Source organism: Chaetodon trifascialis, chromosome 15 (assembly GCF_039877785.1).
Source record: "Chaetodon trifascialis isolate fChaTrf1 chromosome 15, fChaTrf1.hap1, whole genome shotgun sequence".
Classification (NCBI taxonomy): Eukaryota; Metazoa; Chordata; class Actinopteri; order Chaetodontiformes; family Chaetodontidae; genus Chaetodon; species Chaetodon trifascialis.
This window is the reverse complement of record NC_092070.1, coordinates 22,147,271-22,162,079: the sequence shown is the minus strand read 5'-3', so window position 1 is coordinate 22,162,079 and position 14,809 is coordinate 22,147,271. Positions and strand designations below refer to the sequence as shown.

The 14,809-nt window shown below is 42.3% G+C and overlaps 1 protein-coding gene across 1 annotated transcript in view; it reads left to right on the top strand.

Moving 5' to 3' along the window:
• Nucleotides 1-1,492: 1,492 nt before the first annotated feature.
• Nucleotides 1,493-14,809, top strand: part of asic2 (acid-sensing (proton-gated) ion channel 2) — a 483,037-nt gene continuing 469,720 nt past the window's right edge. Inside the window, exons 1-2 of the mRNA XM_070981934.1 lie at nucleotides 1,493-1,792; nucleotides 2,575-3,179. Coding sequence (XP_070838035.1) covers nucleotides 2,604-3,179 — 576 coding nt within the window. The 5' untranslated portion in view covers nucleotides 1,493-1,792; nucleotides 2,575-2,603. The remainder of the gene's footprint in view (nucleotides 1,793-2,574; nucleotides 3,180-14,809) is intronic.

Genomic DNA, 14,809 nt, shown 5'->3' with positions numbered 1-14,809 from the left:
CATAATCATAGTTAATCTCAATATGTTAGAGTAAGCACAGTGTGCACCATGCTCTGAGCTGCTGACTGTATGATGATGTGCGTGGTGCGTTTCTCCATTGAGCCTGGTTTTACCGTATTTCAGATATGCTGGATCAGGGTCAAATAAGAAAATTAGTAGCATAAAGATCACAGCACAGTAATGCCATAGGTCAAGTTTTAAAAATGCATTTTTTTGTTTGGAATACAATTTGTTGACGTTAATAATGGTTAGAAAGACTTTCCTGCTGTTTATGTTAATAACTATGCTCATATAAACTTAATTTAACATTCATAATACATGGTTAGCCACAGTACATCCCAATCCATGTTGTTATTTTTAGGATTTAAGTTTTATAGTAATACATGTATTTTGCATTTGCTGCTATTGCTTTTTTTTGACTGCTTGGTCACAGTTTTAAGAAATCATTATTTAAGAAATCCTTATGAAATATATTTGTTTATGATATGTGTTTGTTAAACAAACCTCATCTGCTACCTATTATTTTGTGTTATTTTTTTAAATTCAGCCCAAAAATTCAGTTTATGTCTCCCTGCCTTAGTACAATTTATCAAGGTTTTAACTTTTCTTTCACCTGAAAGTGATTCACAGGTCATGTTGACAAACTGCCTATTTCCATTCAGTCCAAATACACGCTGAAGCTGTTTTCTCTTCCGTTTTACCACCTTTTAACACTGTCACACTCATCTTTTATTTTCCCCTCGCTGCCTTCCTCCTCCTGTCGCCTCGTATCTCTTCACATGCTGGCAGTTTTCTTTCTCTCATGATGGATGAACACATAGCGACTCACAGAGATTAAATGCTCCAAATTACAGATATGGATTCACAGTGTTTTATTACACATGACAAACACACTCAGTATACTTATTATTCCCTTTACATCTGTATACCTCTCCTGCGCATGTGACGTTATGTGTCTGAATTACTTTCCTCCTTGTGACATTGCCGTGTGCCGTGTGACCACACTTCTTCGCTTGCTTGCTCTTTTTTTAGTTTTCCTATCTTATTTTTGTCTTCATCCCTCCCTTCAACCTCCTCCGTCTCCACTTCTGCTTCACTTCCCATGACATAAATCCCCTTCCCCGACTGAGAAGCCACCACTGTTTCCCCCTCTGCTGTGTGTCTCTCCGACAGCCTCCCGTTTTTCATCCATCCATCACTCTGTTTGTGGCAATGAGATGTGGAAATATGAAAAGCTGAGAGACAAATGAGAGCGAAGGTGGCGGTGTTGGAAGAGGAGGAGGAGGAGGAGGAGGAGGAGGAGGAGGAGGAGGATAGGGAGGAGGGAGGAGGGAGGAAACAGTAAGAGACTTTACTGTGCATAGAGCAAGGGAGGAGAGTGTCGTCTTGCCTCCTCTCTCTCTCTCTCTCTCTCTCTCTCTCTCTCTCTCTCTCTCTCTCTCTCTCCTCTCTCTCTCTCTCTCTCTCTCTGTGAGAGCATGTGTGTTGGTGTGTGCGTCTCCCGTCTCTCCCGGCTCCGCTGTTGTTCGCCGCCGCCACAGATGAGCTGGGAAGAGGAGGGAAAGCGGATGTATCTGGCCAAAGGAAAACAGGAGGAGTTTGGACTGGCATGCGAGACTAACCAGCGGCTCTGATCATCAGCGGCTCTCTCTCTCTCTCCTCTGCCTCTCTGTGTGTGTGTGTGTGTCTCTCTCTCTCTCTCTTTCACACACATACAAACACACACGTGCGCTCTCAGACTCACACACACTCGCGCCGGCTGGATGTCTTCTCACTAGGCTGCACGAGAGAGGTGCTTAGGCTTGTCATTAGTTGGGGGGCACGGGAGATCCTGAGAAGCCTGGACTTGTATGTGCACGCACGTGTGTGTGTGTGTGCCAACATGCGCACACTCATGCATGAGAGAGTTTATCGTGTGTGTATGTGTGTGTTTGAATGGAGATGAGTCGGGACGTTAAATACACAGCTTTGATTGGCTTGCGGTTTAAGTGATTCTCACCTCTCGCTCCGGGTGTCACAGAGGACTTACCTCTGGGATTTTTGTCAATGAAATCGAGTAGTCACAGAGGGTGACAGAGGATGGAGTGGAGTCATGGGGGGGGGGGGGGGGGGGGGGGGGGGGGGGCAGTGTGAGATTTTGGTCAGGGGTGTGTGTGTGTTGGGGAGTGTGATAGGAGCCACAGGCAGGCTGGCAGCCACAGTAACTCTCAGCTCAAGGGAGTCATTGAGAGTGGAGGTGGAGGAAAGGGATGCCCTGAGGGAGCATCTTTCTCCTCTGTCTCTTACTCTCCGTAGTAGTTATTTGGGTTGTGAAGATCTTTGCCTCCTTATGTATACTTCCTCTTCTTCATCAGGTGTTGCTTGTCTTTACTGTTTTTCTGTGTTTTTCATGTTTTCTATCAGATATCTATCAGGTCTCCTACTATTGCCGCTTTGTCTTTTGTGCCTTGATTTTCCTCCTTCTTCCTTCTCTCTTTCTCTCTCTGGCTGCTCTCTTGCTTCACCAGTACGCTCAGTATGATTATAGGCTGTGAATCTGAGCCTTTTATTGACGTTCCCTCTCTGTCTGTGCAGGTGTGAGTGCACTGTGGGTTGGAGGGCAGATGATGGATCTAAAGGAGAGCTGTGGCAGTCAGGGGAGCCAAGAGAGCTCCAGCCTGCACCCCACCTCCTGGCAGGCCTTTGCTCACACCAGCACGCTACACGGCCTGCGCTTCATCTTCCCTTATGGTCAGCCCAGTGCACGCCGCTTGCTCTGGGCTGTGGCTTTGCTGGCCTGCCTGGGACTGTTAGCCCTGGAGAGTGCCGAGCGCCTAGCCTATTTCCTCTCCTACCCTCATGTGACCAGCGTGGATGCCGTCGTGTCAAGCAGCCTGGTCTTCCCTGCTGTGACCATTTGTAACCTCAATGCTTACCGCTTCAGCCGCCTCACTCGCAACGATCTGTACCATGCTGGAGAGTTGCTGGCCCTGCTTGATGTGCACCTGGCAATCCCGCAGCCGCACCTGGCCGAGCCTGATGTGCTGGCTTTCCTGCAGGAAAAAGCCAACTTCACCGCCTACAGGCCCAAGGCGTTCAGCATGAAGGAGTTCATCGAGAGGGTCGGCCATGACCTCAAAGAGATGATGCTTTACTGCCGCTACCAAGGCCAGGAGTGCAGCCACAGTGACTTCAAAACCGTGAGTCCACTCATGTCTTTTTTTTTTTTTTTAAATGTCAGCTCTGGTCTAGGATCACTTGGAGTCAGAGCCTCCTCTGTAGCCTCCCAGCTCTCAGAGGACTCTGCTTGTGAGGTGTTCAGTTTGTGTGTTCTCAGTCTTGAGAGTTGCCAGAGATGGATGGATTTGGCAGTAAAATGATCTGATGTATGCTGGTAGTGGAGTTGCTCTTTCCCTCCCACGCTGCTATGCTGGGGGTCTCTTGCTGAGTTTCTCTCCTTGGGACTTCAGCTGCACAAGTTGAGTGCTTATGCTTTGTTCTGCAAAAAAATTCTCTGCTACTGCTTTGTTGTTGTCCTCAGCCTTCACATAATATCGTTGTGCTTACTGGCACATATGTTACTGTAACAGGTCTACATCATTTCAATCACTAACGGCAAGTAATTGTTTTGTCTCGGGCCATAGTGAAAAGAAAATTCCCCCATATCCCTCTGCCAGTTTCTTTATTTCTCCAGCCAAGGAGTTTTCGTTCTTTTTTACAACAAATGAAAACATTCGAAGGATGTTTGTGTCCCTCCTGGATTGTCTGATGAAGCAGAAAAAGACAGCCAAAACGTGCCATTATTTGGATGGTTGCTGCTGTTCATTTGTCTCTAATCTGGTTTGCTGTTGAGTGTCGCGCCCTGGTGTTTTGCTTGTTTGAAGTCAATATTGTGCTTGTAAAACCTGACATAGACCAGAGCTACATGGCGTTGGTCAATGTCAAAATGTGTATTTTGTTGCGCTGACAAAACTGAAATGCGGACTACTTGAGGCCTTTGTGTTTCAGCAGATATTTAACTTTTTGGTAGATCAAAGCGAGCAAGTCTTGGCACAAGTGGGTTTTGACACAAAAACATTATTCTGAACACCCACTTGTTGCATACTTAAACTCCCTCAGACTGATTGTTAATTAGGTCCATCAGTGAGTAGGTGACGAGTGCACTGATTTCAGTATGTGGATGCTAGAAAAATGGAACATTGAAGCTTTAATGGCACAACCTAGTTTTTCTGTTGAGAAAACATGGGAATTAAAATCCTGTCTGTCTTGCTTCAATGACAAACCAGATGTTAAAAGCCATTTTAGATGTTGTAGGATGTCTAGGAAAAGTGAAAGATTTTGTTGGTGGCATTTTAAAGATCCAGCAATCCAGTCCACTTCCACAACTCATATATCCATAACATTTCTGCAGACTTTTTGGATGTATTTATTCTGCTGTTCTACTGTTAAAGACTGTTGGCAGACTCTTGAGTTGTTTAATCCATCACATGGAGCTCCAGAGTCTGCATTAGTTTTGTTGGTGTTGCATTGTTATTGCCTGGTAATTCAGTTTAAGTGCGGATTTATTTTGAGAAGACTTCACAGCATTGCCTCATAATAATGATTTATCTAGGAGTAGGGTTGGATTTTGATGGTATTTTATTGAATCCAGTAATCCATTGAATCCATGTTTAACTGAATCTAAATTGGTTCAGCTTTCAACATTTATAAGTAACAAAAGTTATAAATAATCTTTAAGTGAAAACCTACATATGGTTCAGGACCTGTAGCTACAACCTGAAAATGAAATGAGCAGCATTCACACCTTATTTTTCATGAGTCGCTTCAGTTCAAATACTGGATTTCCTTATTCAGAACTGTCAAGTTAATAAGCTAAAACTATCAGTATGCTCAAGGTTGTACAGTGCAACATACATGTTGCATGTGCTATGAAACAATTCATTTGTGTGATGAAATTACCACAGTCAGTGTGATACAGCTTTTCAGTCCATGTGTGTGAGATTCTCGGCTAGATGCTCATCTGGATGGAGGTCGTTTTCGTTTTAAAACAGATTAGTGTTGATGTAGCCAGAGCTGCTTGTTTGTGTGTGGTGAGGGTTTGTGTGCTTGTTTGTGTGTGATGTGAATTGATTGCACATTGCCGTTTTACTCTGTATTTGTAGTCTAATGTGCAATTTAAAATCATGCCCCCATTTTGCTTATTTCCATTGAAAGTCACACATCATGTACAAAAAATATATATCCAATGTATCTGCAGGGTTGTGCAGAGTTGCAGTGTAACAATTACACATTCTCATCAACAGATCGTACAGTTTTGTACAAGTGAAAATAAATGACTCAGGGATGCATGTTTTTACAAGAGAGATGATCAATACAGCAGGAGATGCATGTCCCAGCAATTGACCATTATGGACAAATGAAAAAAGTTTGTCTGAAAAACTACTTGTAGTTGTTTTTAGAGATAGTGAGAAGTTTTATACTCGTGTGGCTTTCATAGGGCCTTACATGTAAAAACATCCAAACGAGTTCCATGTAGTATACATTTTTGAAATTTGGGGAAATTCTAGCATTAAATCCTGTCATTTCAGAAGCTGCAACCTGGTGAACATTATCCACAATTTTTGCTTGTTAAATGAGTGGAATGATTACCAAAGTATGTAGTTGATGATTATTTTTTCTGTTGTTTGACCAAATCATGTCTAGTGTCAGATCTTAATGAACCCAGGTACTTTGCAGAATGGGAGCTGGATCCCAAATAGAACCGGTTATAGCAATGCAACCAAGCCTTAACCATAACTAAATATAATGTAGACTTAATGTGCCCTGTAACAGATTCATAACTCTGACAAGCTTTAAGTTTCTGCCAATAGGCTGCCAGTGAATTCAGATTTCTACAACACAGCGTTACATACAGTATGTCTTCTGGCACAGGGTCGTTAAATGGGCAGCCTGCCTTTCTATTTAAAGCTTGGCCACAGATTGCAGTTGATACAGATTCGTGTTAACGAGATGTTCTTGTCATTTGTCGGGCTCAAAACTGACCTGTGATGCACGCACAACGCAAACAACGCTGTGGAGCAGCCTCTCGGATCTGATCTGCTGTGGTGAGCTCTAAATTTTATAGAGTAAACTCTGTTGCCATTAACAGAGCACATCAGCAGCTTTATTGTGCCTCAGCTGTGTGTAATCTCAGACATTAAACTTTCTAGTTATGTGCCAGTTGCTGTTGGATTGATATCTTCATGTTTCATCTTGAGAGATACTCAATGCAGAGACGCTAATTGGAAAAACAACAATAGTAGCTCACATGCTGGCTGTAGCGATTTTCTATTCATGCCTTCAGATGGATGCTTCCCCTGAAGCTTTGATTCATTGCATGCATGGCAGTGAGCTGCAGCAAAGATAACAGTGAGCAGTTTCCTGCTTGTGTACCAGGAGAACATGTGATTTTCAGAAATTCCTTCTGTTGAATCTTCATGGAGTTAATGCAAAGCTAGCTTGGCCCTGTCACTGCCTTACCATGCCCATTGAGTTTCTCTTTGACTCCCCTTAGTAACCGTCTTGCATGCTGTGTGACACGCCTTTGACCTCAAGCTGGGTTCAAACATAATCATGTTGACAGAGAGGCTACTAGAAGGCACTGTCATCCTCTTTGCCCTCTGCCTGTTGCTGCTGCTGAGCTCCTCCTGACTTCTCCCCACTCCTCTCATTCGATTCGCTCTGTCTCTTCTCTGTCTGTCACTGCAGCGACACACCTTCATATATCTGGCGCCTACTGAAAGGAAAGGGAAAAAAATAACAGAAAGAAAAAAGAAAAACACATGTGGGAATGCACACAGACGCATACACAAACACACCAAAATACATGAATACATGAGTGAGTATACACACACACACACACACACACACACACACACACACACACACACACACACACACACACACACACACACACACAGAGGGACAACATTACCATGACACTCCTGGGACCCGAGTCAGCGTTTGACGGACATGATGATGAATGACCGTGGGGAGGATTGTGGGGACACAGGAGTCAGTGTGATGTGACTGATGGAACTGGAGCAGAGCGCTGCATAAAAAGGAAACAGCATCAGTGTGCACATTTCCACCTATATGCATGTATTATGTGCCACCTCAGATAATTTTTAGCATTTTTTTCAAATGAGCAGACTGGTCATCCTGTTAATTTACATTCATATGTGAGCATGTCTGCAACCCAGCTGACATGATTCTTCCTAAATAAGCTCTTTGGTGTATTTGTTTTTTCAAGGATGCCAAAAAGAGGGCAGATCTCAAGCCAAATGCAGCATCTTCCCCTACAAGCAGAGCTTGTGAACAATACAAAAGCCTGCTTCTCTCTGTTTAGAGATTCTTTCAGTCCAGCCTCTCTGCAAGGATGCTGACTGGTCAGAGTACAGCCAGTTAGGAAAGCGTGACTGTGAATCAGTGAAAAATCTTTACAAACACTTGTGCTGAAAGGAAAAATGTGTGACTTGAATCAGGTCATGATGACACGATCATACTGTGTTATCATTTTACCAAATTCTCATGTTTGAATTATTGATCCCAAGCAAACTGTTAAAAACAATTTGAACTACAGAAATGCCAATGATACGTTGTAGGTAGTTTAGAAGCAGTGACAACATTACATAGTTTGTCCAACAAAGATAGGGTTTCAATTAAACCCTATATTTCATCTAAGAAAAGAAACCCAGCCCTACATTCGCAATATCATGTATGGATTAGATATGGGCCATGATTTTTGAGCATTTGAATAATAAAATTATAAAAATGTAAATATTTAATGTGACCGTCCTCTTAAAGAATATTTTTCCCTCGTTTTTGACCTGTGTGAGTGTGACATAGTTCATCAGGTGTTGTGGGAAGTAGACCTCTGTCGTGTGGTGAGAGCCAAGAGTACCTGCATGTTATCGGAGCCTGTACATGCTGCAGAGATTGAGTTATAAAAGACAGGGTAAAAGGGTACAAATAAATTTAGGTTGCAGGCTAGTAGTGGTAGTAGGCTGTGTGTTCACTGCTGCAGAGGAACTAAAAATCATGTTTACAAAGAGCACCACAACATCTCCCTACCATCCTTTGCTTGGTTTGGCTAGTTACTCGTTATGAGCCAGACAGAATTAGTCAAAACAAATGCACTCCCAACTTTGACAAGACAGCTAAAGCTAGCTGCCAGCATATCACAACTACATTTGAGAGTGAAGCGCTCTCTGTCTGCGTGTGTGTTGGGCTGGAGGGTGTCAAAGAATGGTGAAATAGTTCCCAGTGAATATCGAATACTTTTTGCTTGAAATGCCCATCCCAAATTAATGTTTTTATTAATGTTACCGAAATGTTATCTGCCACAGAGTTCAATAGAGGGGATGAGCCACCTCGCCTGAAATAAAGACAAAATTTGCTAAAATGGAAAATAAATAGACTTTGAAAGACCAAAGGCCAAATATCGTATGTTTAATGAGTGTGACGATCGTTTAGGTAGTCATCCATCATCATCCATTAACTAAATTGATCATGAGATGAGATATATCAGGATCCGGGTGCCTTATCACTTCATGTGTCCTGCATACTTGAGTCAGTGGGCTTGCTTCTGTTTGTTTTGCTTTGTGTGATTACTACCATGATTAAATGCTGATTGATCACACTGACAAGCCACATCAGTGTCTGCCAGAGTGAATCAGCTCAGTGTGCCTGACCTACACTCGCTGCATGCTTCAGTTATGTACAGTATATATAAAAACCTCGGGCACTGCGGGCCGGGGAGGACACTATCACACTCTCAGCCTTAATGTGAAACCTGATAGCAGCCAGACTCAGCTCTGTATCACACAGACACTAATTAGCCACTTGTCCATTCCTCTGACCAGAGCCTTGTTGGAACGGTACTGCAGATGTAATGGTTCTGGCTGTTTACAGCAACAACAATTAGCCATTACACACAACCTGTGGCCTTAGCACTTCAGTTGATGATTATTGTGTGGCTAGACTCTCCTCGCTCTTGCCAGCAGAGCAGCACAAGACTACTGTCAGTCACCCATTGGGGAGAATCGTGTGCTCTCTACTCTGTCCTCCCCCCTCCTCTGGCCGCTCCATCTCACAAACTGCATTTTATCACTTTCAGATTTATTTCTCAACATTTGAAAGCCCAGTGCATCACATTAGGTTTTAGTGGATGTACTGTATTAATCACTAATGTGGCATTACCGTGGTATTTTACATTCCCGGCAGGCATGATGTCTGAGTGTCTTAAAGGGCATGGAAAGCACCGCTACATCCCACAAGCCCGCCTCTCTAAAACACCCCAGAGAGGCAGCGGCAACCTGTGCTATTTAACCAGCTTGGAAGAAAAACTGGAGTACAGCCACAGACAGACAGCTCAGTGTGGATAGTGCTTATGTGGTAGACACTGCAGCTGTCTGCAGTGGTGGATTATGGTTGGCTGATGATATAGAGTGTGTTGTGGTGAGGCTTAAAGGAGCAGTAATTTTCCCTGAAGGGTTCTCCTCACCCTCAGATGACTTATACAGATTTTGGGCTGTACTGGAAATGATCAGCTTGGTGATTAATAAAATTATTAATTTGGTTGACATGTTGAAACAGGGTAATTGATTTTGTCCGTTTTAAAGTCTGTTTTTCCAAGCTTTAATCATGAAAAGGTTACACAAATTAATTACCACCATAGAGGCATGGCATGGTCTTGCACACTGGACTCATGGTGAGCCAACAGTGTACACAATGTAGAAAAGCTTTTCTTTTGCCATGAACTGAGCTTCCAGGAAGTGGAGGGACTAAACAGCAAAACAATGAGCCAGTTAATGTAGATCTCCTCTTCTAAGCTGGTGTAGATGTAGCAGTCAACATTATGGCTTCTGTGAAAGTGGGTCCTGCATTGTATTGACTAAATTAGCTTGTTTTTGACCTATGAATTATTTTTAATGATGATGATGTGCAGTATATAAAATATACTTGAGGTCAAACGACAGTAGATTTTTAAAGGTCAGTAATGATTTGGGGCATGAAAAAGTCAGCAGCTGATTAATCAGCTAATACCAAACATATTTCATGCATGATGTTCTTAATTTCTGTAGCAGCCTAGGTGGCTCTGAAGTGTGATTTGGTAGATTACGTAATTTGAGTACCTTTGATTTATTTACAATGAGCCATTCTGTGCTTATAACTGGCCATGATTGCTTCTATTGTGCCTTCCTGTACGTTGTAAAATGGCACTCTTACAAACCATTAATGTTTGCATATTCTGATCACGAGTGTTGCTCCCATTCCTGATTAGGAGCTTTTAATTTTTTTAATACTAGTTCCAATAAGCTTACAGTTAGTGAGTCAGATAACATAGTTGTCCTGTAGTATTTATGGAGACATGGAGAAAGTTGTAGCAGGATAAACTGAGCAACACGTCGACAGACTTCTTTTATTCCTAGCATGAACAAAATATTAAAGTTCAAATGCAGTTTCAACCAAGAGCAACACCTGACAGGTGTGGTTAACCTTGAAGTGCCGCAGAAATAGACATAAAACGACCCCTCTGCTGGAATGCATAACATTATTTTGTATACTTGCTTCCCTGTGCAGTTAACGAAGCACAGTGAGACTGAACAGTGGTTTGGAAATGAAGAGGGCTTTCTGTAGTCAATACCAATCCATCAAAAATGCCTAGATCAGCTCATATCCCGATCTTGTAATTCACTCATATGTGTGTTATCTTTCCTGGCCTAGTTAATCGCCTGGTGGTCTTTTAAGCAAGACATGAAACGAGAGGTTTGTGACAGAGACAGAAAGCGGCTGAGGAGAGGCGAAGTCAGGACACGAAGTCATGCTTTGGGTCTGGATGTTGGCTTGCATTCACACCATCAAAGAATGAAGAGGAAGCTGGAAGAGAGGAGACACGTACGGCCCATTACCTCAGCAGCCTGTCTGGAGACCTACTTCATCACGACCACCAGAGAAGGAGGAGATGGAATGGGTGTGTGTTATTTCAGGAGTGTGTTTTAGTGTGCTGGAGGGTATGTTTATATTTTCATGTGTGTGTGGGTTTGTGTTGTAATGTGTGACTGTCACATGCAGTCAATCTTTTCTCTGTCTCTGTCTCTCTCTCTCTCTCTGTCTCTGTCTCTCTCTCTCTCTCTCTCTCTCTCTCTCTCTCTCTCTCTCTCTCTCTCTCTCTCTCTCTCTCTCTCTCTCTCTCTGTCTCTCTCTCTCTGTGTGTGTGTGTGTGTGTGTGTGTGTGTGTGCTGCAGCGGCTTGATGCACTAGCTACCAGTTGATTTCAGAATAATCAAAGGTCAACCGGCTAGTTAACTTGAATTGTCTTCATCTGTTTGGATGCTGCAGAGTGAAATCTGCCCCAGTAGTTAGCTTCCAAGAAACATCATGCCTTGCACGATGATGATAATGTTATGCTCTATTGGTCTGCTGAGGAAAGCCGCTTTTTGTTTACCTACCTCTGCAGACAGTAAAGTCAACCACAGAGCAACATCCTGCGACATGATGAGACTACAGTGAGTTGCTCTTATCTATGTGCTTACTCTTATCTGTAAGAATATTTACTTTCTTGACATTTTGTGGTTTTATTTTGTTTGTTTATTAGACTAATAAATAAAGTAGCAAGCTTGGCTCCCGCACACATCTCTCACCTATGTGAATATATTGGCAATTGCTGGTTGTTTCGAACTTATTGCTGACACTACTGTGCACTACTTGCTCAACACTTAACAGCAGACTGACACAGTTAGCAATTAGCTGGTGAACATGGAGGAACATTTCGCAGCTTAAGTGCCAGATATTTCCTGCATAAGTTGATAGAGACCAAAAACAGAACTCAAAGAGAATGAATATTAGATTTATATTTGTTCAGAAACAGGACTTCAAATGAATGATGATGCTGCTTTGGAACTGCTGAATGTGTAAGTAAACAACTGTTTAACAAGTTTGCCATATCTATTTCCCTTTTTCTCAAAATGAACAAACTACAAAACTAACTGTGGTGGAAGTAGAGAAGATTGATGGAAACGGAGGGCAGTTGCTCCGGTGCTTGGTGCTCTGGTGTTGAATACAGTGAAGTCTTCAAAGCTACTTTTGAACCGAACACTAGCACAACTGACAGTGTTGTCAGCAGCCATACAGGAGAGAAGCTCTGTGGTGTGCTAGGATAACCAGGATACCTGCTTTTTGTTTTTTTTGACAGTGTGAAAAACTGATATTTTCACATCAGTATGAACAAGGGCTTTAAGGCCTGAGTCCTACAGATGAAACATGAGGCTTGTGCAGCTGTTATCGGACTTAGGTGTGGGTCAGCTGCTCTGCAGGTGCACTGAACTGACTGTAACAGCGTGAAGGAGCAAATAACATATTTCTCAGAATTGTTGGTGAGGTGTATTGATGAAAAAACATCAGTTATAATGTTGAATGTTTATAAAAATGAAAATATTTCTGGATAATAAAATTCAATCGGCCTGTCTGCTGTATAAATCATAGCTACATAAATAATTCCATTGTAGTTTGCAGACAGCTCTGTGGATTTTACCAACATCGTGGTCAAACATTAGACTTCATGCTGTCTGCAGTGATGCTTTGCCTCCTACACTCTGTGTCTTGCTCTGTTTTTTCTATTACCTTTCATGTCTCAGTCTTCTTTCCTTCTCCATAATTTACCACATAGCATCTGACCTGAGTGTTAGATGCTCATACCTGGCTGGCTACTGCTGAAAAATCATATGCCCTCCTTATTAAGGATGGCAGACTTGTTTAGACTCCCCTTTTGTCCGCCTGTCTTCCTCTGTTTAATCTCTGTAAGCTGCCCAGGAGCTTGTTTGATCCCAGCATTCAGACTCACTTGAGAGCTGTGTGCTCTGGGCCTCACAGCTCCGTTTGCTGTGGTAAAGATATTTAGCAGCTTTAATGGAAAGTGACCACTGCTTAAATGGATACCTGGATATGTTGAGTTTGTCATCTTCATGAGCAATTAGTGAAGTCATACTCTTGCATATACTTCTGCTGTAATCAGATATACAAGCTCACAAACCATTTTTTAATTAAGTCAGTTAGTCAGATTTTACAGGCCACAAAATGTTAGGATGCTTTGCATTATTGAAACAGTTTAGAGATTACTTTTCTACAAGGCTTTCTTGTTGAAAAATGCTGAGACTATTTGAAGAGATGCTGTAATTTGCAGTGCGGATGCATTATTTTCCACCTCACAATGCGACCTCTGTTGAAATACAAGACTAACACTTTAAATGTCAAAATATCCCCTCAGTAGCTCCACCTGCCAGCGCCGGCCCTCCCTCTCTCCAGGTACAACTGCTGTCGTCCTCCTGGAAAGGATCTCAAATCGGTGTCAGGACAATGTGCGCTCTTTTTGTCAAAATGACACTTGTGTGCAGGACAGCATGACTTGAAATCACAGACATTGGCCCCACGAGGCCAAAGTTGGATTGATTCTCTGTCTCGGCTGTTTCTTTATTTGAGACTTTCTTTTCACTGTATGTTGGGCTGTGAAAGTCATTGCAGAAGAATAACAAATGTAAGGCATAATAAATGCACTCTGATGTTATTGAACTCTGCAGTCAGCTGACTTGATCATGTACAGTCATCTTTGGCCATTTGGGTTGCTAGTTAATGTTAGCCAAAGATGCATGAGCAAATATAGATTAGGGCATCTTGCATACATACCCTCCATCGATCCACCACCAGTGCATCTTATTATGAGTATTGTTGCTTCCCAATCATTAAGACATAACTATATTTTCACAAAGGAAGATGATTCTCCTGTGTAGTCTTTTTAAATTTATGATTTAAAGCTGCACTGTTAAATTTTTTGCATGAACTTGGCCAGTTATCAACCAGCTCTGCAGTTCCCAGTTCTACAAAGCATTTTAGGATCTTTTGGCTTTTTTGTCTTATCACCCACAAACTCAGGAGACCAAAAACAGATAAAAGTATAGCCAGGTGGCCGTAAACACAAATGCAAATGAATGTTAATGCTGCTCTGTGTGTGATGGTGATTGAATTAGGCTACTGTTTCAGAACATTTTTTTGCTATACAAACCGAAAAAAGCCAAAGGAATCATTTTTCATTTAACAGACAACTTTAAATGTATTCAACACCCCATCATGGCTACTTGAATACTTGCTACTTGAATAACGTGTCGTAATTCCTTTTTTGGAGTTCATCCTTTTTTGTAGTTCTTCTCGTCTACTTCTACTTTAGTTACACTACATATCCACGGCTTTTTGTCAAGCCACAGAGAGGAAAAGTAAAGTTGTCACTATCAACCAAAAGTGTGCATGTGGGGGTGCAAATGTAGCCAGCTTGTACATCTAATAATGCCCAGATTTCAAATCTTGTGGCTGTGCTGCATTCTGGCGTGTCTGTCAGAAATTAGTATAAAATACTGTATCTGCTTTTCACTCTGCCTCTTACTCTCGGTGTTGTGAGAGACCGACCCCAAAACTTGATGTTTACTTCTCTTTTAAATATTGAAATTGTGTTCTGCTGAGACCCGGTAATGTCTCACTTCCAGCTGCCTTCACTGCTTTCCTCTTTGGTTTGGCAGCTGCACTGTGAAGGAAATAAAGCAAAGCCTGCATGAACAACATTATAGCTAATGTTTGTTTGTGTAATTAGAAACAGCTGAATGAATAGAGTTTGTGTTACTGTTACTCTGCTGTCTCCTCCGTCCTCTTCTCTTTTCTCCTTTCTGCTATAAGTTCACGTCCAGGTGAACAGTCTGCACCAGGTACATAAACCTTGTTACCATGGGGATACCAGAGATAAACA